This window comes from Semicossyphus pulcher, unplaced genomic scaffold (assembly GCF_022749685.1).
Source record: "Semicossyphus pulcher isolate SPU_LCO1_2020_fin unplaced genomic scaffold, fSemPul1.0.p SCAF_1, whole genome shotgun sequence".
Taxonomy (NCBI): domain Eukaryota; kingdom Metazoa; phylum Chordata; class Actinopteri; order Labriformes; family Labridae; genus Semicossyphus; species Semicossyphus pulcher.
In genome coordinates, this window is record NW_027211603.1 from 24090364 (window position 1) to 24112124 (window position 21761).

Consider the following 21761-nt stretch of genomic DNA (forward strand, 5'->3'; position numbering starts at 1 on the left):
ACATCATACAGTAACTAAGTGGAAGAGTTGTGATGTGAGCATATCACATGCATATCTGGAACTTCCACCGTAGACCGTTTACTCATCAGGACATGTTGGAGGATTGTGTTGATCAAACAGACCAAAAAAGTAGATGGTACACTTTAACATGCTATGTCCATTAGGTGGACTTGAACTTAAAGATGAACTATCCTCTGCTGTTTGGCTTTTCCACATCATTGTTTATTCATGTAGATATGCATTTAAGGCTCTACGGAAGTGAGTCAAGACTTAAAGGTATGTGCAATAAATACCTTCAAACTGTTTTCATATGCACTTCCGACACACTCAAACAAAGAGTTGGAAGACAAAAGTTTTGTCTTAAAGTTTAGTTTGAAATATGACTGAAAACTTAGACAACATCAAGGTAATTGAAATACATGTGACTAAATACTCTATGAACTAATCTTACAATACCATTCACAAGTTTGACTTAATTTGCTATCTATCCATTTCATTATAATCAAATACACTATAAACTGAATTTATTTTTAATTCTTTTTGTGATTGTTTGGTTGATAACGTGTATACACAGACAATGTTCTTTCAGTCAATTTTAAAACACTGGTTCTAGTCCTCAAGACAAAAGAGCTTTTCTAGTCCCCTTATAAGCTGATTTGAATTTGGGTGCCTGAATTAAATTAATATCAATAAAAAAACCTGCCTAAGTAGAACCAGAATAATATGGAATTTTTGAGATTTTAAAGTAAATGTAGTGGCCAATTGTGAGACACATATAGGAAAACAAATGCTGACCACCAGAACCAAGATTCAGGAACTCTGCTCTCCTTAATCTACCAAGAGTTTCAAGTGTCTCTTATTGTAAACACGTATTGCTGCAGGTTATTTCACCAATAAACAAACTGGACTTTGGCTGTGGCTGAAATAAATATGCGCATGTAACATTCAACTCTTGATTAAAACACATTTCTACCTTTTACTTCCAACGGGCTCACAAACACACACGGTCATCCTCATCTACAACATCAACGACGGCTGCATCCCATATAAATGACAGATTCCAGGGCATTGCTCAAGTGGGCTCACTGGAAAAGCTTACTGGGACTGCCTGTAAAGATGGGTTATCATTAGAGAAGTTACACCTGTGCATTCTCTGCCAAGTTATTTACAAAAAAACTTTTCCCAGATCCATACTACTGCTAAACAGGTTTGTAGTGTGTTTTCAGATTGAAAGTGATGAGTCAACTAAATTTCATGATCTATTTGTGAGGTTTAATTGTCAGGAGCTTTTCAAAGGCAGCGAATCATCGAAGATGCTTGAATGCTCTTTGATCGCAAAACAACTGACGTCACACATATCGTGCTATTTCCTGGTCATAAAAATGTTTGTGTGTGTGACAAATATATGTCATATAGATGTCTGTAGCAGGGCTGCAGAAATGGCACACTACAACAGATGCATACTGTTTATCCTGCTCTGTAAAAATACTTTTACTCTATTAATATTTTAAAACGTAGTGTAAATCTGCTCTATATGTAAACTGTCAGAGGATACTTTTGTTGTGATTGGCTCTATTTAAAAAAATATCTATAATGAATTGATCAATTCTCAACTACTCTAATAGCCTGTTGGTTTTGAGGTTTGTGTAAAGATCCTTTAGACTGTGTTTAAGGTAACACTGTGTACCAGGCCAATAAAGACTTAAGTTTATATTTTCACATCTGAAAATAACAGAAAGAAACACAACACTTTGTTATGATATTTTAATTCCTTTTATTAACCCAAGTAAATCAGCAACTGTAACAAGTGTTTACTCAACAACTGTTTTAATAATCAAAGACTCTCTCACACAAACACAGACACATGTAGTATCCTCAGGCGTAGTACTGCAGGTTGGCCTTCTTCTTGGCCTGGACCTCCAGGATTCCCTCCATGTAGTCTTCATGGTTCAGCTCCGTGGCCCCGCGGCGCAGCGCGATCATGCCGGCCTCCACGCACACAGCCTTGCACTGGGCACCGTTGAAGTCATCGGTGCAGCGAGCCAGCTCCTCGTAGTTGACGTCAGGACTGACGTTCATCTTGCGGGAGTGAATCTGCATGATGCGGGCTCTGGCCTCTTCGTTTGGCATGGGGAACTCAATCTTTCTGTCCAGACGGCCTGAACGGAGCAACGCGGGGTCCAGGATGTCCACTCTGTTGGTGGCAGCAATCACCTAGGAAATAAAAATATATGTAGTTAAACTGTAATCATCATAGTGTAAAGAAATGCCAGTGTGGTGATGAAAAACACAGAAAAGATGGTTCTCAACAACAACACGATTGTTTTAGGTCTGAATGTATATCAACGTTACTGTGTAGTTTGTAAAAACATTGATAGTTCTATACTTCATTTTATTTCTCCTTTTACTCCATTCTATGTAAAAAGCAAGCCTATTATGAATTTAAAGAAAAGTTATCCAAGTACTAGGGCTCCTGCACCTTGTCAAAGGTGTTTTATTTATTGAACTGAACATTTTCTGAGAATAAAATGGATCAATAGAATTCAGAATTCAGTTCTCTTTATTCTAAGAATGTGTATGTTTTACTGTGTTTAATGTGTTTACTTAGGGCTGTTATCCTGTCATATTACTTAATTAAAAATACGTATTCTTTATAGATACACCCTGACATGTTTTGTGTTTACTGGTCTTAGATGCTGTATCACAGAAAAGTGAATGTGTTTACACATTATGATGAACATGTACCAGACACTTTATTAACAAATACTGCATTTAAACAAATAAGTTTCTGTGGTGGCAGTATCCTTACCTTGACCTGCATGTTGGGCTGAAATCCATCCAGCTGGTTGAGCAGCTCCAGCATGGTCCTCTGCACCTCTCTGTCTCCGGCCTTCTCGCTGTCGAACCTCTTGGTTCCGATGGCGTCCAGCTCATCGATGAAGATGATGGAGGGGGCTTTTTCTTTGGCCAGGGCGAAGGCGTCTCTCACCAGCTTGGCTCCATCACCAATAAACATCTGGACCAGCTGTGGACCGGCCAGCTTCAGGAAGGTGGCTTTGGTCTGAGCGGCACAGGCTCTGGCCAGGAGGGTCTTCCCTGTGCCAGGTGGTCCGTACATCAGGACACCTTTGGGTGGCTGGATGCCCAGGTTCTCAAACTTCTCCTTGTGGTTCATGGGCAGGACGATGGCCTCCACCAGCTCCTGGATCTGCTTGTCCAGCCCTCCAATGTCGCTGTACTGCTCTGTGGGGCGCTCATCCACCTCCATGGCCTTGACTCTGGAGTCGTACTCGGTTGGCAAGGTCTCCAGGATCAGGTAGGAGTCTTTGTTGACACCCACCAGGTCTCCGGGCTTCAGCTTCTCGGCGTCCACCAGCCCGATGACGGGCAGGAAGTAGGTCTGTCGAGTGGAGGTCTTAATGACGGCGCATTTTCCTTTTCTCTGAGAGTCCAGATCCACGTTAGCCCCGTCCTCCTCCTGGTCGTTGGGGTCCACATCCAGCAGCTCGATCACGTTAGAGACAAGGTACGGCAGGGTTTTGTTCACCTTTATCTTCTCCGTGTTTTCTTTGATTTTATCCTTCATAGCCTGCAGTTCGTGGGTCACCCTTAGCACCTCGCTCTTCATAATCTTGATCTCGCTGTCGAGGAGACGAGTTCGCTGAACTATCTCCTCTGTGGACATTTTTAACACTTCTTCGCCGATTCCATCCTCCACTTCGTCCCAAACTGATTTGTCACTCAGCGACGCCATTTTTGCTCTGTCTGTGCTGAACTGTGACACACCGGAAATAAAATGTTCAACTTCCGGAAGTAGCCGACGACGTCGCTAATGAGCGCCGAAGTACCAGAAGAGCGAGGATGAGACGAGCCTGAAGCCGAATTTTATTTTGTTCTTGTGTCGGTTTGGGCTCCGAGATTGTGAAGGTAAGTTAACCGACAATTTGCTTTGCTGCAGTGGCCAAAGTTACGTTTACTTGTAACTCTATTGAGCACGCAAAGTCACTGTTTTGATTGTGTCCACGGCACGTTTGACTTGCAGTTTCATGTTAGCTCGTATTGCTAATATTAGCTTCAGCCATCCACTGTGTTGACTTTCATTTTGCCAAGAAATTGTGCTGGAAGACTGCTTTGGAATTGATACATTTATCACCTGTATTTGGAATACTTCACTTTTTATGGTGCGCATAATACATTTGAGAAATGAATGAACGAGTTAAAGTAACATTAGTTAACACTGAAGCTAAATGTAGGGATAAGCAAGCAGTGACACTTCGCGCCACGGCTGCAGCTGCACGAATAGCGGCTTCATGTCATTTGCATGCCATTATCCTGCCTTTGATGATGCACGATATTAAATAATTGCGACTAAAAATATGTTTTTCCTGTGCATCGATGCAGGGAGGAAATTGCTGCCAGAGAGAAGAAACGAGGACAAGGTGTTCCCGAAGGGTCCAGTCCTCTGGGGTAGTTGCGTTTTAACTTTAACGTTTAAGACTCCAGACGCACAGCTTTGAGACACCTGCTGCATAAAGTTATCCAGCCTGTGTTAATTCCTGCTTTTGGGTGGCAGTGAAATAACGTGAAGAGCTTAAGAGATGGACCAAAACAACAGCATACCGAGCTTCCAGGGGCTGGCTTCCCCTCAGGTAATACTGGGTTTAGGTATTTTAATGGTTAAGACATTTAAGATGAACTTCTTACTATATGCCTTCTTAATAGCCAAGCTTCTACTTTGCCCACAACTAAGTCAGATTTATAATCTCACACTCCTAGCTTGCTGTAGCCGCCCAGTGCACACCACAACTCACTGAGGCATAAAGGTACCAGGATAACTTAGCACAAGCTCATATCCTGCCGCTTCAGTGTTGTGGCCTATTTATTTTCATTTACATAATTTACTGCAGGAATTGGAGAAAGTTTTGACATTAACATAGCCAAATGAGATCATCATGTCATACACAGGAAGAGAGGAAGTCTTGATTTTAGGAACTGCAAGTATAAAAAAGCACACGTACCACATTTTGCAAGTCAAAATGAGCCTACAGCTTGTAACACGTGATTGCACCCTTATTAAAAAATATTTCTGGTGTAGCCCAAGACTTAAATCTTCTCTTAATTCACAATCCACTACTCAAGCTTCTTCACATATCATAGCTGTGTAGCCAACATTTTGAGCATACAAAATGAACTAATAGAGTAATTATATTAAGATTTTCATTTTTTAATCTTAAGAAACAAGGCAAAGCCAAAAGGTGATTTGTGATGACGGTGGATTCTTGCATTATCATTGGCCAGCATAATTTGCTCCTGAGGTGTATTTTCTGTTTAATCCTAACTGCATGTTTAATTGTATGTCCTTGTGCAGGGTGCCATGACCCCTGGCATGCCAATTTTCAGTCCCATGATGCCTTATGGCTCAGGCCTGACACCACAGCCTGTCCAGAACACAAACAGTTTGTCTATACTGGAGGAACAGCAGAGGCAACAACAGCAACAACAGGCACAGCAGGCAAACACAGGTACAACGCATACTACTGTCATAGCCATCTCCAAGCATCTTTAATCGCACATCCCTGCAATTTGTGTCTGCTGAGATGTTTATTATTGTTTGCTATCCAAGTGGAGATATACCATCAGTTTATATTATGGAGTAAAAAATGTTTTCCTGTTTTTGCCAGGACTTCCTGGAACGTCGGGGCAGACCCCTCAGCTTTACCACTCACAGACAGTAGCAGGCTCGACCACCACAGCACTGCCAGGGAACACCCCACTGTACAACACCCCACTGACCCCCATGACTCCAATCACACCGGCCACACCAGCCTCAGAGAGCTCTGGAATAGTACCACAGCTACAGTAAGTTTCATATGCAATGGATAAAATGGTCAAAGTCTCAGATTATGTTACTTGAATCCATTGTAAATGTAAAATGTCTCGCTTTTTGTCACATCTGATGACGATTTAGCTTCTTGTTAATCTCCATAAAAGGACATCTGCATGCAAGCTCAACTAACTGTTCTAGATCAAACTTCCTTCCATGACTTCCTGGAATGCATCAGAAATGATCAATCCGACCTCTATTCAACAAACAACCATTGTAATAGGTCTGTCCACGAAGAGAAGAAAACTACTGACAAAGCTTGCATTTTAACTATTTACAAATCTGTATCAAGATGTTGTAATTTCGGGAAACTTAAGACCTGTTTATTGGAAGTAAATCACAAGTAAATCTGTTTGCTAATTGGACTAAAAACAATGCAGTTCACTGAAAAGGAAGTCTTGGCTTGAAGTCGTTTATCGCTAACCACTGGCTACACTGGAAATACAGAGAAGTTGCCCATCGTTCCCAGAGGCTATATCGTCATCAGAAGATAGCTGATGAGTTCCCAGATTGACTTTCTTCTAACAAAACTACAAACCCCTCCTACTTTTACCTCGCTTGGTTCATCACTTTGCCAACGTCTGACTGGCATGTGTCACTGTCTCCTACGACCTGTCAGCTCACACAACCCTACCATATGCGCTTTTCAGTTACCAAAAGTTCTAGCCACCATAGAATACATTCCCCTGCAAATCCCCTCTGCGACCAGTCAGCATATGTAGCCAAAGCGCTAACCAGCAGCTGATAACGTGAATACACTCATTCAAAGTTACCTGGTGTCGTTTCTGCGAAATCAACAGTGTTTTCACTGGAAAAATTAACTGCATTGCCGCAATCTCCATACAATTTTACTTGCTGAAAATGTTCCCATATTTTTCTTACTCAGTTCTTTTCTTTGTGCTTTTCTTTTTTTCTTGCTATTAGAAACATTGTATCTACTGTAAATCTGGGCTGTAAACTAGACTTGAAGACCATCGCCCTGAGAGCCAGGAATGCAGAGTACAACCCAAAGGTGAGACTGCCACACAACTCTGTGATGTGTATTTCTAATAACATACACATGTTGTGGCTCTAGGGCTCCAAACTAATTTTGGAGAAAGCCCCACAGGCCTCCTACAGCTCTCCATATACACTTGCCTTCACATGAACCATTTTAAAATCTAGTCTCTGAGTCGGCCACAATAGATACAGAAAGTCGAGTCCTGAAAAAAGAGCACAGGTCAGCTTGGTTGATATAAACGGGAAATTTATATTAAAACTTTAATGATTCCTTGTTATTTATTTTCTTGTGCCTTCATCTCACCATATTCCCTCTCATTTAAAAGTAATACCCAAACTGAGTGGGTAAAATGTCTAAATTTATTGTATATATTTATGCTTAACAGCCCATACAACTACTTTGATAGGGAGGTTCTGTTGGCTGCAATGATAACATTATTCGCACACTCTCCATGTCTTAGCGTTTTGCTGCTGTCATCATGAGAATACGAGAGCCCAGGACCACTGCTCTCATCTTCAGCTCAGGGAAGATGGTCTGCACTGGAGCCAAGAGGTCAGAACAGCTTATTTTTGACCTTTTCAAAGTCTTAGTTCATGATGAAACCACAAAAACACAGAAGTTTTGTGAAACAACTCATGCCCACCTTGCCTTGAGCTTCAATACAACCTTTTCAACATTCTTGTATCTTAACTCCTTTACTCTCATAATCAACTCTGTAACCGACGCATCTTCTCTGTAGTGAGGAGCAGTCGAGACTAGCTGCCAGAAAATATGCTCGTGTGGTGCAGAAGCTCGGCTTCCCTGCTAAGTTCCTGGACTTCAAGATTCAGAACATGGTGGGAAGCTGCGACGTGAAGTTCCCCATTCGGCTGGAGGGATTAGTCCTCACACATCAACAGTTTAGCAGGTAAAACTTGGTTTTGTGTCCTGTGTAGCTCAGACCCAAAAGTTACTCATTTCTGCTTGTTTCAAACCAACAGCATGTATATCTGTGTTGTGAGAATTCCATGTTTGAGAGTTGTGCCACAGAAAAACTTCAGATTTGAGCTTCAGTAAAACGTATTTTGCACAAATAAGAAATCATCTGAAAGCAAATATGTGGGATTGTTTAAATAACATTTACAATGTGGCTGTCAGACAGTTTTGAGAGCTACAAGTAATTTCTCTTATCTCAGAAGTTGTTTGTTTTTAAAGCTTGATCCTAATCTTGCAGTGATTTAAGTAAAGTGAATTGTCTCTTTCAGTTATGAGCCCGAGCTGTTTCCAGGACTTATTTACAGAATGATCAAACCCAGGATCGTCCTGCTCATCTTTGTTTCTGGGAAAGTTGTACTCACAGGTAAGACAGTTGACAAACTATTTGTGAATTACCCTATCATGTCTTTGACCCATAACAAAACAATTTCTTTCTGCCTTTCGACCATGCTTATGCATCACACACACAACCAAGATGAGGCTGATTGTTGGAAATTCACAGTTACGGTTTATAATTTGCAAAACTGACTCGGTAAACAGTATAAATGTGTTGTTTTCCAGGTGCGAAGGTGAGAGCAGAGATCTACGAAGCGTTTGAAAACATCTACCCTATCCTCAAAGGCTTCCGCAAGACGACGTAGAACCTGCAGCTCTTTTCTTTTAACCCTCCCCAACCTCGTCTCTTTTTACTCGTTTTTTATAATTCTCCTGAAGCGTTGAACATGGTTGCCTCTACAGGTGGACTGCTGTACGGGCTGTTGTACAGGAATGTGAGTCCTACTCTTCTTTTTTGTTTTTGTTTTTTGTTTTGGCATTTTATTGACGTGTTCTGATCACAAGCGATAGAATATTTTACACACAGACACCTCCACATTTATTTTGATTGATTTTTTTTCCAGCTTCACATCCCTGATTGTACATAAGACTGTAAAGAAATGTAAAAATAGTTATTTAGAAGAGAAGCAGTCTGACTTGGACTGTGTTTTGTTTTTATTTTCAGCTGTTTTAAATGGTTTTATACATTGCATTTTTATTCATTGCTAGCTCTGTCTCCAAGTTGTATCAACACATGTTCAGGTCCATCAGCCCTGCTCTCTTAACAGTATTTACAATTTAAGATTTTTGTTGCAGAGAAACAAATCAGTCTACTTTTTGTATCTTCATAATGTCTACATTCAGCAGTTGGATCTTGTTCAGCTAAGCTAAGTTTCATGAATGTTGGAAGTTGAGTTCCCTCTTATTAATATACCAACATGGTCGTTATGGTTCTCTCTGTTTGGCAGTGACTGAAGTTGGATGCTCTTAAGATTTTAATTAACGGATGTTAAACAAAATTGATCAAAGTCGTGCTGCTATCATCAAATTGTTGGTAATTTCTTCAAGGTTTGTGTCACTTGATTTGGGCTAATGATTCACTTAAACTTTAATTTTATTTCACTTGTTCTGAAGTAACTCCAACCTTGAAGGGAGTTGTGTGTGGCAACGCTTTTTCTTTAGGGGCAATGACGATCAATGAGTTGGATTGAATAAAGCAGAACCATAACGTGACTGAAAAACACTTTTGGTCTTAAAGCAGACAAACTCTTATATTTAAATTCATTTTCGATATTTAAATTCACAAGCACTAAAAGACGCCGTGTTGGCAGATGAACTATGCATCATGTTGCCATGTTTATTTTAAGTTTTTCTCTCTTTTTTTGGCCATTCAAAGATATATTTAAAAGTTGCTGTTTTTACTGATTAGTCATCTCTGACTGCAGGCAGACTTGATCAGTCTTGGTCGTCCATATTACGAGCTCAGCCAAAAACGAGTTAAAATTTTGGGCACTTCTTGTTGCAGCTGGGTTGCCGCACTGTTAACTCTGTTTTACAGTCTGTTTGTCGGCCACCTGACGGCTTAAAGGACGGCAAGATGGCTGAAGAGATGAGGGAATTTTACTACTTTTAGTATTAATTTATATTTTTATCAGTGATTCTGAGCTTAGCAGCAGCGGACCAGAAGTCCAGGAAGCCGCGTCACATCGAAATGCATTTCTGCTTCTGAAATTGTCTATGTGCTGCACTGTCCATGAATAAATTTGTAAATACTGGCTCTCTGGTTACAGCTGTGTCTTTTATCACCTCAAACCTGAGTGTAAACATGAAGTGACGATAGTCTGGTAGTTCAATAGTTTTATTGAACTTGTGTATAGAAAACCAACTCGCACATCGTGGTACACAGATTTAAGACAGTGTTAGCTCTCAATCACAGCATCACTAACCACTTGCTGTACATTAAACCAGAGTGTGAGGAGTTTCTCAGTCAGCCTCTTAAAGTGAGACTTTGTACGACAATAAGAAGTTGAATTCATGAGCAATAAACTGCAACCTTGCTAAATTTATTACTCAGCTTAAAATGGTTGCGGTCTTCTGTGACAAAAAGTTTATGTAGGCTATGGTGAAGTATATTTTCAAACTAATTAATCAGCTAGTTAGCACACTTATTTTTACGTATGCAACTCTGACATTGTGTTTTAGCATTTATTTTTCTTCGTTTGTCCCTTATTTTGCAATTTTGAAGTTACATAGCCTCTCTTTCAACATCATGTTTTGCTAAAGTAAAGTTTAACAACCTGAAGGTTGACATTGGCATTAGTATTTTTTTTTATTACCCCCCGTCTGATCGATTTCATCAAACGTGCCACCTTGAATTTTGTTTATATACTAGTCAGTTTGGAAAACATGATAACATCAACGTCCTTTGCCAATAAAAGTCAGAAAATCAGATGAATGCTTGTTCAGACAAATTTCTTAAGAACTTTATTCTGTCATGATAAGGCACAGTCATGTTTTATTTGTTTTTTACCACTAGCTCCAATCAGCTATTGTATGAACAATATGCAGCAGTAATGAAATTGGGAGGACCCCACCCTCCACATGGGTTTAGAAACACCTTTGATGCTTGATGATTTAAGGTAACGTAGAACAGCTCTGAGGTGTTGGAGGAACCAGAACTCCTGTTTGATTATCTGAACTATTACTTGATGAACATGAAGAACACAAAAACTAAACTATGTGCAGCAGATATCATGTGGGTTTAATCTGTGTGTGTTGATCTGGGCTGAAGTCCTGCTTCCAGATGAACTCCTGGCAGTACTGGTCATCATGGTTACAGCTGACAGAGCACGTGTGGATGGCGAGTGTCCCCCAGTCAATACTGGCTCCTGTGGAGTCCACGCTCAGACTGTTTAAGAGCTGGGGCATCACCTAAACACACACAAACCCCAAATGTATTGGACACAATGCACGTTTGACACTAAAGATTTAGTAAACACATTTACACATACTGTCTATACTGTCTTTATGAGATGTATGAGCATTTGACAGGCAGTGATTACCTGAAACTCAAAAGTCCTCTTGGCGCCACAGGTGCATGATGGGATATCCTGATCTGAAGGGATGTGCTGAGAGGAGACCCACAATGGGGAGCCCCCTCGACTGTAACGCACAACCTGGACATAAGAAAACACCATGAGACAGACAGTAGAGCTAACTTCACATCATCGTCATATTTGTTTGTCTGTTTTTTACCTGGTGTGGTTCTGGTGCGATCTTCTTTTTAAACCGCTGAAACACTTTGTTGTCTTCAGTGTCATGCATGGCCATCTCCTCCAGGTCTGTTTCTGCCAGGGCTGAAGGAGAACAGAAGGCTTCATAGAGACACACTGATTGGAAATGTCAGAATGGAGGGATTTTAGAAAGGCAGTTGTCTGAGCTGCTACTTATAATTGAACACTTACTGTCTGCTAAAGATTCACCATTTGCAGTCCTTTCCTCCTCTTCTTCTGCAGCCTCCTTTGTGTCTCTCTCCTCCTCCTTCTCCTCTTCCTCCTCCTCAGGCTCAGTGACGAGCTCAGACTCAGGGAAGAGCAATGGAGAGGTTGTGACAGTGGACACTTCTGTACAGAAACACAGAGAGAGGACAGAGTGATAACATTTACACACTGATGCTGGGAGTATTGACGGCTCAGAGGGGAAAATACACACGTGTCACTTCTTAACATAACACACACCTTGGCTGCAGCACTCCCTCTTGTGACTGTGTTTCCAGTGGAGGGTCTGGTGTTGTTTCCCACAGTATGTTACACTGTGACAGCGGGAGCAGGCTTTGTTACCAGGGCAACCACACACCCAACACAGTTTAACTCCAGAGGGGGACAAAACACTCTGGTCCTGTTCATGATCGCTGGGAGGGTCATCCTCTGAGGAAGAAAAAACATCAGTGCACATGTTCTTTTTCTGCACTTTTGTTGTAAATTACATTTTCATGACCCATAGACTAAAATAATGAAAGTGTGTTGTAAAATACCAAAAAATATCATGATATCATATCATATGAAGCAATGAATGTACTTTTGACTTATATCTTTACAAAATAAACAAACCTGATGGAGGGTCGTAGGGGTAGAACTCATTCCTCCTTGGTAGCTGACTTCTGAAAACTGACAAGTAAAAGGAGGAAAACAAGAAATCTGTCAGAAAACTTGTCTGAATGTAATTACTCTTTAAAAAAAACACACACACAACAGATGAGAAGAAGAAATAAATGAAATTACAATGTAGGAAAGCAGAGCAAAGACTCTACAGAAGTCTGAAGAGAAGATGTTGCTGGGTCTATTTTGATGTCAATATACACCCATGGAGAGTAAATGTATCTATTTCTTTATACTACCAGTATAATTCAATGTAGTGTAAACCAATAGTTACAGGTACCTTTCATACAGCGGCTGTCATTGCATGTGTAGCACTCCCGAGTCCTGCAGCAGAACAGAAAGAGAGTCCTGTGGAAACTTCTGTCGTGACCAGAGATTGGTGCGTACACCTGCAAGAAAGATGGGAGAGAGTTAGTAAAGACAGAATGATAGGAAGCAAAAGGCTGTGTTGAATTGGCACCACAACATAAGCCAAAGTAACGTATTTAGTTTTAAAAGGACTAAACTGAGACGAGTATACAGACTATTTAAAACGAGTAGTCAGTTTGGTGTTATTTGTTACTTTAATGTGCCTTGTATTTATCTGCTTTAACATGAGTTTCCAACATAAAACTAGTCAATGCTTCTGATTCTGTAATGCAATGTAAACATGTTTTTCTTTTCATATGTTTGAACAGAGCCCAGATCAGGGTTGGAGGGTCCCCTAAGTGTGTTGAGCGTCCGGCTGACCCTTCCGTCTCCCTCCATCCCCATTCTCCAGGACACTAACCTGCAGCAGGAAAGACATAGGCAGGCGGCATTTCTCACACTCCAGCCCGGGCAGTGAGGGCAGGCCTGTCTGGCTGAGCCACGCCGGTTTCCCCCCGACTTTGCTGGGAAACTGCGGGGACAGCAGCCGCCACGACTCTGCCTCCTCCAGGAAACCCAGAACTACCTCCGCCGGGGACGAGCTGTTAGCGCTGGACATGTTAGAGCCGAGGTTATCTGTCTGTCAGATAGACAGCTTCACGTAAGAGAAAAGTCTTTAAGACCTGTCACAACAAAACACATGCAACGTGCGTGAAGTTCACTAAAGCGTCCGTGAGGAAACACTGACCAGGCGGTGGTTCGTTCCGCTTCCCTTGCACTGATATTAAACAGAAAACACTCGTCTAAATCAGTATAATTTGTGAGAGTATGTGATATTCTGTAGCTTGCCTGAATTTCTAAGAGCCCGAAAATGTATATTTCAAGGCTTTGAGTGATGTTTTGTTACTCAGTGTCATGTGTTTTTTTTCACTCTATCCACAAGGTGGCGCAAATGTACTACAAGTATTATGATACTGTCCTGAGATTCATTTTTACAGTATTTTGTTCATATCATTAAATACAGCACCGGAGAAAATAAGTGCACAGCAAATAAACCCTTACACTAATATACATATATAGTACATTAAATATTTACTTCACCTCATTCTGCGTGTCAGAAGGTATATTGTACTTTCTACTCAACTACATTAAACTGACAGCTATATTTACATCTTGCATTGCATACAAAGGCTTTTCAATCCAAATAATTTGATTAGTGTATGAAATATGATTCATTATTATAGATGTATGTACCCAAAACACATTATAAAGTAGTTAAAATTAGTTTCACCATGACCAGCTACTTCATAATTATAATATCAATTCATAAAACACATTATTTATATGATGTAATCAAAGAATCTGAAAAGGTCTGCTACCAATGTAGATAGAAAAAGACTTAAGAAGGGTAAAGACGTCAAATTCATATGACAAACAAAACTCCAAAGCTTTCTTTAATATAAACTTCACCAAAGTTCAAGGGATTTTATGACATGAAAAAGAAAACAAATAATAAAATACTACTAAATAATAATGTTTTCTCTCTCTCTCTCTCTCTCTCTCTCTCTCTCTCTCTCTCTCTCTCTCTCTCTCTCTCTCTCCCACACGCACACACACACACACACACACACAGGCCGGCCGTGATGTCACTTGAAGGGGAGTTTGGTCTGTCTGTGCATCGGACGAGTGGACGGTCACAGATTGTTACAAACTGTAATTGAATCCCCGCTCTTTTAATCTGACTTTTATTCATTATTAAATCAACCATGTAGCTAAAAATGGACCCAATGTCAGATAGGGGGCTGCCTGCGGTGAGGAAAAGTTCACACTTATTGTAACTGAACCATGGAAACTAAACGGAAGCAGCGACAGCAGAACAGTCAGTTGACAAACCGTTGTAGCCCGGCAGTTAACGTAAGAATGGACGGTGTGAAAACTGGACCAAACCGGGACTGAACCACCTGCCCGGGTCTACCCGAGCTACATGTCACCCTCCTCTCCGTGCCAGATGCCTCAGCGGGGCGATGGGGGCTACAAGCCGGCACCGGTGTCCCCTGCTCCGCCTGTCCCGCCGAGGAGGGTCCGGAGCCGGGACAGGGGCTCGGGCAGGACGCGGCGGTCTGGGGCTGGAGCAGGGTCTGGGGCTGGAGCCGGAGCAGCGGAGCGGCGGGTGAAGTGTGTGCTGGTGGGAGACGGAGCTGTGGGGAAAACCAGTCTGGTGGTCAGCTACACCACCAACGGCTACCCCACCGAGTACGTCCCCACCGCTTTTGACAACTTCTCAGGTAATAAAGTTAATTCAGAAAAGCTGCATAATGGATAAGTATGACCATGAAGCTGGAGAGGACGAACTACTCTAATCCTAAACCAAAGTTCCCTTGTATATGGCCAAGTGAAGGCTAAAATAAGGGGGTTTTACAGCTGTTCAAGACATTAAATTTGTGTTCCTTATCTTACTATAAGGAACACAGCCAACCCTCAGACATGGATGGCATGATTAAATGTCAGATATGTTATTTTAACATTTCAATAGAGCTCCATAGTTGATTCCATGTAGGCCTAACCCAAATAACCAAATATTCTCATTTATAGAAAATCTCAGTTTAAATTTATGATCAGGAAATGTTTGACATTTGAGTTTTTGACTGACTTACAAAATTGCTCAGGTAAAGGCTAGATAAGATTATCATTTTTATATTCACTTGTTTGTATTCACTTGTTAAACATTTGCTGGTGGCATGAAATTGTGTGGTTGCTATAAAAAAACTTAATTTAATTTAGTTTTTGTTTGCGAATAACTACATAATGTCTCTTGCTGTCTCTCTCTCTCTCTCTCTCTCTCTCTGTGTGTGTGTGTGTGTGTGTAGCGGTCGTATCAGTGGATGGGCAGCCAGTAAAATTACAACTCTGTGACACAGCCGGACAGGTCAGTAATCCAAGCACACACACACACACACACACACACACACACACACACTCACACACACACGCTTGGGGCAGTAGCATTTCCTGTTGCTGTTTTATTTTGGTCTGAACAATCAGTGAGGGCAGTGATTAAGAGACAACAATATTCTTTTCTTTCCCTCCATTCCTTCTTTCAGTCTGGTCTTAGTGGTGAACTAGATAAACAAATATTTTGTTTTGAGCATTTTTGCCTTTGATAATTTGATAATTGACAGTGTAGAGCTACACAGGAAGTGTGGGCAGACAACAAACAACAAATGTCATTGGCTGGAATTGAAACAGGATGCTGTGGTCTCATAGTATCTCACTGAACCATGAGGCTACCAGGGCGCCCAAAAAAACGTGTTAAATTAGAAATTAGAAATAGTCGTTTGCCGAGTTATCATGTAGTTTTACAAACATTGTGTGCATTGAGTTCCACGGGCAGTCTTCATAGATAGTTGGTACACATATATGAATATCTCTTTTAAACCTAGTGTCAGTGTAGGGGGCCTCAGTCTTTGTCCAGGAAACGGTCTGATAGGTCCTTCCTTGGAAAAATTCTCTGGCATACAGGAAGTGATGCATTTTACGCCTCTGTTTCCATCAGCAACAGCTCTTTGAGTGCAAGAAATACCGGGAAAAGAGTCCTCTTAAAATGAATTCTGGGTAGATGTAGTGATGATGTTTAGCTTAAAAAAGTCTTTGAAATCTGTTTAAAACAAATAAAACTCACTGGTTCTGTCAGTTGTGTAGTGAAGGATGAAGTGCTTCATCTTCAACCCTCTGTTTCCTCCCTCTCTTGATCCCTCCAGGATGAGTTTGACAAGCTGCGTCCTCTGTGCTACACCAGCGCAGACGTGTTCCTGCTGTGCTTCAGCGTCGTCAGTCCTGCATCTTTCCAGAATGTTCCTGATAAATGGGTTCCAGAGATCCGCAGACACGCGCCTTTTGCTCCGCTTATCCTCGTTGGGACGCAGTGTGACCTTCGAGAGGATGTCAAGGTGGAGTACATTTAGTCTGTGCAGCACTTAAACATACAACCACTGATGAAAGCCTGTACTGAATAATATGAAGTCAAAGGTCTGAAAATGCACATTAAAATAGTGTCACCTCCTGTCTATAGGTGCTCATTGACCTGGCTAAGTACCGGGACCGACCTGTGGACCCAGCAGATGCTCGGGACTGTGCCCTGGAGATTGGAGCTGTGGCCTACATGGAGTGCTCTTCCCTGACCCAGAAAAATCTGAAAGAAGTGTTTGACACGGCCATACTGGCCAGCCTGCAGAACTACAGCTCCCATAAGCACTCGAGAGGGAAACAGAAACGACGAAAAAAGCAAAGGCAGACACCGGACAAGATGAAGAGTCTGTCCAAGTCATGGTGGAAAAGGTACTGCTGTGTGGCCTAGAGCAGACGTGATGACTTTCATGTCTAAGACTTAGTTCCTGATCCGGTTTGAGCTGGGTTTGGGTTCTGCCTGGACTCCCTTTGAAAGGTTTCTCTCTAATGGAGCATCATGTTGAGCCGGACCATGACTGGACTACTGCTGGGAACCAAAGTAACACTGTTACGGATATAAAATGTTTCATGTTTTTTCAAAGAGGGGTTCCAGTCATATTGTGGATTACATGGACTACTGACCCAAGCCTGGCTCGAGGTTTGAATCTCCCCCTCCCTCCAGACAGTGTAAGCCCATCTATCTGTGAAGCAGGATCTTTTTCTCCACTTCGTATGGAAACCGTCCAGATTTAAACAAGAACAGATATATAGATTGTTGTCATCTCTGTTGGACACATGAATAGAAGCGTGTTCAGCCTGGTGTTCTGGTTGTAACCTTTCCAATCTAGTATAGATTTATGTGGCCTTGTTATGTAACAGGGAGGGAGCTTTACTCTCCGCAGACTGTATGTGACCTAAATGAAACAGCATCTAAATCCAAACTCAGTCCTTATTCTAACTTTTCCTGATCTTAGTCTGGTTTCCAACACTCACATTAGACAAAGCATCACCTCCTGTCAAAGCGTCTCTCTGCCCAAACTTCATCGTAATGAAAAGAATAACCTTATCCGAAACCAGGTACATAGTTCTTTCTTTGTATAGACTTGTTGTTGTCTTATTAATGGAATTAGGTGTGGCTTGGTTCTTCATCCTTCACTGTTTGGCCAGAAAGAAGCCAGACAGTGAATACGTCCGGTGAGGCTCAGACTTACGGCTCCTATCATATCTTAATATGAACAGCTCTAATGTGCACCAGGTTAAAAAAACATTGACTGTATATGAAAAGTTTATGTAGCCGCTTTCATTTAACCCCTTGAGTTTTGTATTATTGTCAGCAGCCATCTTGATTTCCTGAAGCCAGAATTGACAATATTTGGTTGCTAAGTTATCAGCTAATGTAACCTTACAGTTGGTTAGCAAGGTGCATCTGTACGTCACGCTAACCATAATGTATTGGGATTTTAGCAAAACTGACAGCAAGTCTTTTAGTGTAATTGAATGCTAAACAAGACATTTTCCAGGTCAACCTGTCAATCACAGGTAGTCCCGCCCTAGAACATGCACAACTTTATTGATTATTTTATTCGAAACAGGACCATAATTTACAAATTGAACATTATGCTGTATCGAAGAAGACTTGAAACTTGTAATTGAAAGCGTTAAGTCATTTGGAAGGTTTTTACTGTAGTAAGTAATAAGTATGATCATTTTCTAATTCATTGCCAAAGGACTGGACTTTCCTTTAGCAGTGAGAGTCTCACCTGCTGGTCTTCAGAAAGAATGAAGGTTTAAAGTATGACTTAAATCTGGAGTCCACTTATTTTATACAGTCTGGTAAAAAAAGGCCAAAAAAAGAAGCGCTTTTGCCTTGAAAATAACCCAGTCTTTACAAAAATAAAATGATAATGTTGCCAACCACATATCTCAGTGCTAGAGAAAAATGCTAAACAAAAACCCATCTGAGTATCCATGTGATAGAAACACAAGCATCGCTCTGCATTAGCAGGTTTATTTTCTGTATGTTGGTGTCAGGTTCATCCTCCTCATCTATCTTACATTAATACTACGGGTGTACTTCTTAGCTTTTCCATGCAATTGTGTAAATCAGACTGTGAAGTTTGGACTGTGTACATATTCAGTGACATCCTCTCTTAGTAGCTATGAACTAGAGTACGATTCATCACGTTTGTTGCTCTGCATTTGTTCCCTTGAAACAGAGGATGATCTTCTGCTTTAACACAGCTGCAACCATTGATCATTACTACTGTTCAGGCATCAAGAGATTAGCTTTTACATGTTGTGAAGCAAAAATAAAAAGGCAAACTAAACAGTGTCAAACCCTTATCTGCCACACCTTCCTTTGTACATTGTTTAACTTAAACAAGAACAAACCCCAATAATTTACAGCTCTCTCTTCAGGGCCGACATCTGAATGGCTCTTTGTGTGAGAGTCACTGAGGCAGGAAAGAAAAGAGCGCAACAAGTATCAGTCCAATGGATTAAAAGCAGATCTGCTATTTTATCATGTAACATGCAACAGAACTATTTATATTGATCAGACGTGAACACAAAATGGGTTTTTACTCATGCATATCTGAGCTTTGGTCCAATCTTTACTATGAGCTGAACCATTGTCAGGAAAAAAATCGCAGCCAAGTTAAACCTTTGTCAGACTTGTTAGCCCAGAGGCAAGGTTAAAAGGTCAAGGGTCAGGGTCAATCTGTTCACACTGTCCAATGGTTAATTTCCTGCAACCATTTCACAATATTTTTAGACGACTAATATTCTGCTTCTTATTTTAAAAGTTATCTCAACCCCTGTTTGATATGATACATCTCAGAGTTTTTTTCTTAAATCCTTGACTGACTTCTAGGCGTGTAAACATCTCAGCCATGGATTTAGTGTACGTCTAAAGCCCTGTTTATTTAGCAAATATGATAACGTTTTCTAATCAATCTGTTTCCTGGCTACACACACACAATTTTATGGCCTAGTGTGTTGTTTGGAGTAAATTTTCTCCTGGTGTGAAACTGAGTGAGCTGTGGTGTGCATTAAAATCATTTTAACTAACTGTACTTTGAAGAAAATGACTTAGTTTAGACATGTGGTAATTAAAAAACTGCATATAATACATATACAACAACTAAGTCTTATTATCAACACCTTAATTTGTGCATAGCGTCTTTATGTAACCAAAGCTGGCCTGCTGATTTTCTTCAATCTGGCTAAAAGGTGTATACTAATCCATATACTTTATGAACACGATTGAACACAAGTGTAAAACTGAGACTCCTGATTACTGGAGCTGTTGGGTAGTTTTCTGCTGAAGATGATAAATCTGCGTCTGAATGGGTTCACTGTGTCCATGTTTTGCATTGTTTCTTCCTGGGGAAAAGGCATAATAAGTTGCTTGTCTTGCGATTTGTGTGCAATCTGAGCTGATGGTGGATTTAAGTAGGGTAAAGGTCACGCAGACCCTTATGATAGATGGCATTTCCTCTGTCAGGTTTTACCGTATGTGTCTGCATACATGTATTATTTATGGAGAGAATAGCAAGCTTCTCGTCTGTTTGGTTTTGTGTCCATGCTGCATGTGATTCTGGCTTCAACAAGTATTTAATCATAACTTTTATATCTTGCATGTTTTTGACAAAGATTTGAGCACGACTCCATCTTTGTTGTGGCTAAATTAACACAAGTAGAGAGGAGGCACAAAGTTAGCAAACATACGCTAGCAAAGCTACTGGTCATATCAGGATAAGTAAGGCTGTAGCAATTATAATGAATTAGACCATGGTGCATTTTTTGGGGGTTATTAATTTAACTGGTTGTTGCATAGTCTCTTTAACTGCTTTTTAGGAGCCAGAAAAGGCTGGTAAATCCACAGCATTATTATGTCTTCAGTATGATGGATGAATGGTTCTGTAAAGTTGAACAGACAGGTCTCTGAAAGTGAACTATAGTGTATAGAGACAGTCAGAGAAGAGATGTGATGGTGATTATTGTGCGGAAAAGTTGGTGTTTAGTTGAAGTTTAGACTGAAATGTTATTGTCTAGTGTTTGGGACAGATTCAAAATCTAAATGTGGACTTTGTATCTGCTAAGTATGACCTACTATGTGGGAATACTGTCACAATTTGGTATTGGAATTGGTTTAAAGATTGACAAGTGTTCAGAAGAAAAAATTAAGTTGCTTTGCTAATAATGTGCACTGATGATAGTGAGCAAGAGACAAAAATACAAGACGTCAGTAGGTGAGTGTTTAGTGTTATTAGATGAACTGTGAAGATATCGCAGAACAGCCATTAATCCATTCTGAGTAAGGTTACAAAATAAGACCCGGATTACTGTGAAAGTGTTTTTTAGACTTTTCTAAATACCAACACATGCGTAATTGTTAATTGCATAAGCCATAAAGTTCAGTGAGTCTAAACATCAGACGCCTGCAGAAATGGACAGAAGGGTTCATTAATTAGATTGTTGTTTTACTGACCCCCTAAAGCACACCTGAGCTCACTCACATGGGACACCAGCTGAGGAAACCAAAGCCAGCCAGCCCGAGTGAAACATCTCCGTGTTTTCATTATTCCTGCATGTAAAATCGTTGTAACAAGAGCGCACGCTGCTGTAATCTGCTCACACTGAAGTCTCTGTTTATACTGAGGATGTCTTTCAGAGCAAAATGTGTTTGTACAGAAGTTTTATACCCTGGGAATAAAGAATATTTGGTATAATTCATGCTGTGTTTTCTTCATTTTTAAGGCTCAGTGCTCAGTGGTGAGGACTGGGAATGTGTGTGTGTGTTTAAATATAACTCCTGGACTTATGTGACCTCTGACCTCTTTCTTTTTATGAGAGCCAACAGCCTGCAAATGAGTGTAAACTAAAAAAGTTTGTGTCCCGGCTCCAAGTTGAACATGTTTGTTCATGTTGTTGTTCGCTTTGAGATAACCAAGTGCAACAACCATGCTGGGCTCAGCTGATGCACATCAGGAGACGGGGGGGATAAGATGTGAGCGCTGTTTGGGGGCACACACACACACAAACAACAGAGAAGTCACACACACGCACACACACACACAGACGCCCACAGAAAGTCATCCAGCTTCAGACTGGATCATTGTAAACAGACTCTCTG

General features: G+C 40.9%; 4 protein-coding genes across 4 annotated transcripts; 2 read left to right on the forward strand and 2 right to left on the reverse strand.

Annotated features, from left to right (window-relative positions):
* Positions 1-1766: 1766 nt before the first annotated feature.
* Positions 1767-3774, reverse strand: psmc3 (proteasome 26S subunit, ATPase 3). Its single transcript, XM_069661516.1, has 2 exons — positions 2810-3774; positions 1767-2214 (listed from the first exon to the last, which is right to left on the reverse strand). The coding sequence occupies exons 1-2, from the start codon at positions 3752-3754 to the stop codon at positions 1876-1878; spliced, it is 1284 nt and encodes a 427-aa protein (XP_069517617.1). The 5' UTR covers positions 3755-3774; the 3' UTR covers positions 1767-1875.
* Positions 3775-3839: 65 nt separating this feature from the next.
* tbp (TATA box binding protein) lies at positions 3840-9949 on the forward strand. Its single transcript, XM_069659655.1, has 9 exons — positions 3840-3927; positions 4402-4649; positions 5369-5522; positions 5682-5859; positions 6809-6896; positions 7345-7436; positions 7624-7791; positions 8129-8223; positions 8421-9949. Exons 2-9 carry the CDS (start codon positions 4599-4601, stop codon positions 8498-8500), a joined length of 906 nt encoding a protein of 301 aa, XP_069515756.1. The 5' UTR covers positions 3840-3927; positions 4402-4598; the 3' UTR covers positions 8501-9949.
* Positions 9950-10642: 693 nt separating this feature from the next.
* Positions 10643-13371, reverse strand: pdcd2 (programmed cell death 2). Its single transcript, XM_069659644.1, has 8 exons — positions 13101-13371; positions 12612-12720; positions 12284-12340; positions 11912-12100; positions 11639-11797; positions 11430-11530; positions 11237-11350; positions 10643-11105 (listed from the first exon to the last, which is right to left on the reverse strand). Exons 1-8 carry the CDS (start codon positions 13296-13298, stop codon positions 10926-10928), a joined length of 1107 nt encoding a protein of 368 aa, XP_069515745.1. The 5' UTR covers positions 13299-13371; the 3' UTR covers positions 10643-10925.
* Positions 13372-14376: 1005 nt separating this feature from the next.
* Positions 14377-21330, forward strand: rhoua (ras homolog family member Ua). The gene is made up of 4 exons (XM_069659664.1): positions 14377-14964; positions 15547-15605; positions 16438-16626; positions 16749-21330. The coding sequence occupies exons 1-4, from the start codon at positions 14664-14666 to the stop codon at positions 17031-17033; spliced, it is 834 nt and encodes a 277-aa protein (XP_069515765.1). The 5' UTR covers positions 14377-14663; the 3' UTR covers positions 17034-21330.
* The last annotated feature ends 431 nt before the right edge of the window (positions 21331-21761 follow it).

Excerpts from the sequence above, each read along its gene's own strand:
- psmc3 (XM_069661516.1), bottom strand. The coding sequence starts at position 3,754 with ATGGCGTCGCTGAGTGACAAATCAGTTTGGGACGAAGTGGAGGATGGA. Across the intron at positions 2,215-2,809 it reads AGCCCAACATGCAGGTCAAG|GTGATTGCTGCCACCAACAG; the intron begins GTAAGGATACTG and ends TTTATTTCCTAG.
- tbp (XM_069659655.1), top strand. The coding sequence starts at position 4,599 with ATGGACCAAAACAACAGCATACCGAGCTTCCAGGGGCTGGCTTCCCCT. Across the intron at positions 7,437-7,623 it reads GTCTGCACTGGAGCCAAGAG|TGAGGAGCAGTCGAGACTAG; the intron begins GTCAGAACAGCT and ends TCTTCTCTGTAG. Across the intron at positions 7,792-8,128 it reads ACACATCAACAGTTTAGCAG|TTATGAGCCCGAGCTGTTTC; the intron begins GTAAAACTTGGT and ends TGTCTCTTTCAG.
- pdcd2 (XM_069659644.1), bottom strand. The coding sequence starts at position 13,298 with ATGTCCAGCGCTAACAGCTCGTCCCCGGCGGAGGTAGTTCTGGGTTTC. Across the intron at positions 12,721-13,100 it reads CTATGTCTTTCCTGCTGCAG|GTGTACGCACCAATCTCTGG; the intron begins GTTAGTGTCCTG and ends TCTTTCTTGCAG. Across the intron at positions 11,351-11,429 it reads TCGCACCAGAACCACACCAG|GTTGTGCGTTACAGTCGAGG; the intron begins GTAAAAAACAGA and ends TCTTATGTCCAG.
- rhoua (XM_069659664.1), top strand. The coding sequence starts at position 14,664 with ATGTCACCCTCCTCTCCGTGCCAGATGCCTCAGCGGGGCGATGGGGGC. Across the intron at positions 14,965-15,546 it reads CGCTTTTGACAACTTCTCAG|CGGTCGTATCAGTGGATGGG; the intron begins GTAATAAAGTTA and ends GTGTGTGTGTAG. Across the intron at positions 16,627-16,748 it reads ACCTTCGAGAGGATGTCAAG|GTGCTCATTGACCTGGCTAA; the intron begins GTGGAGTACATT and ends TCCTGTCTATAG.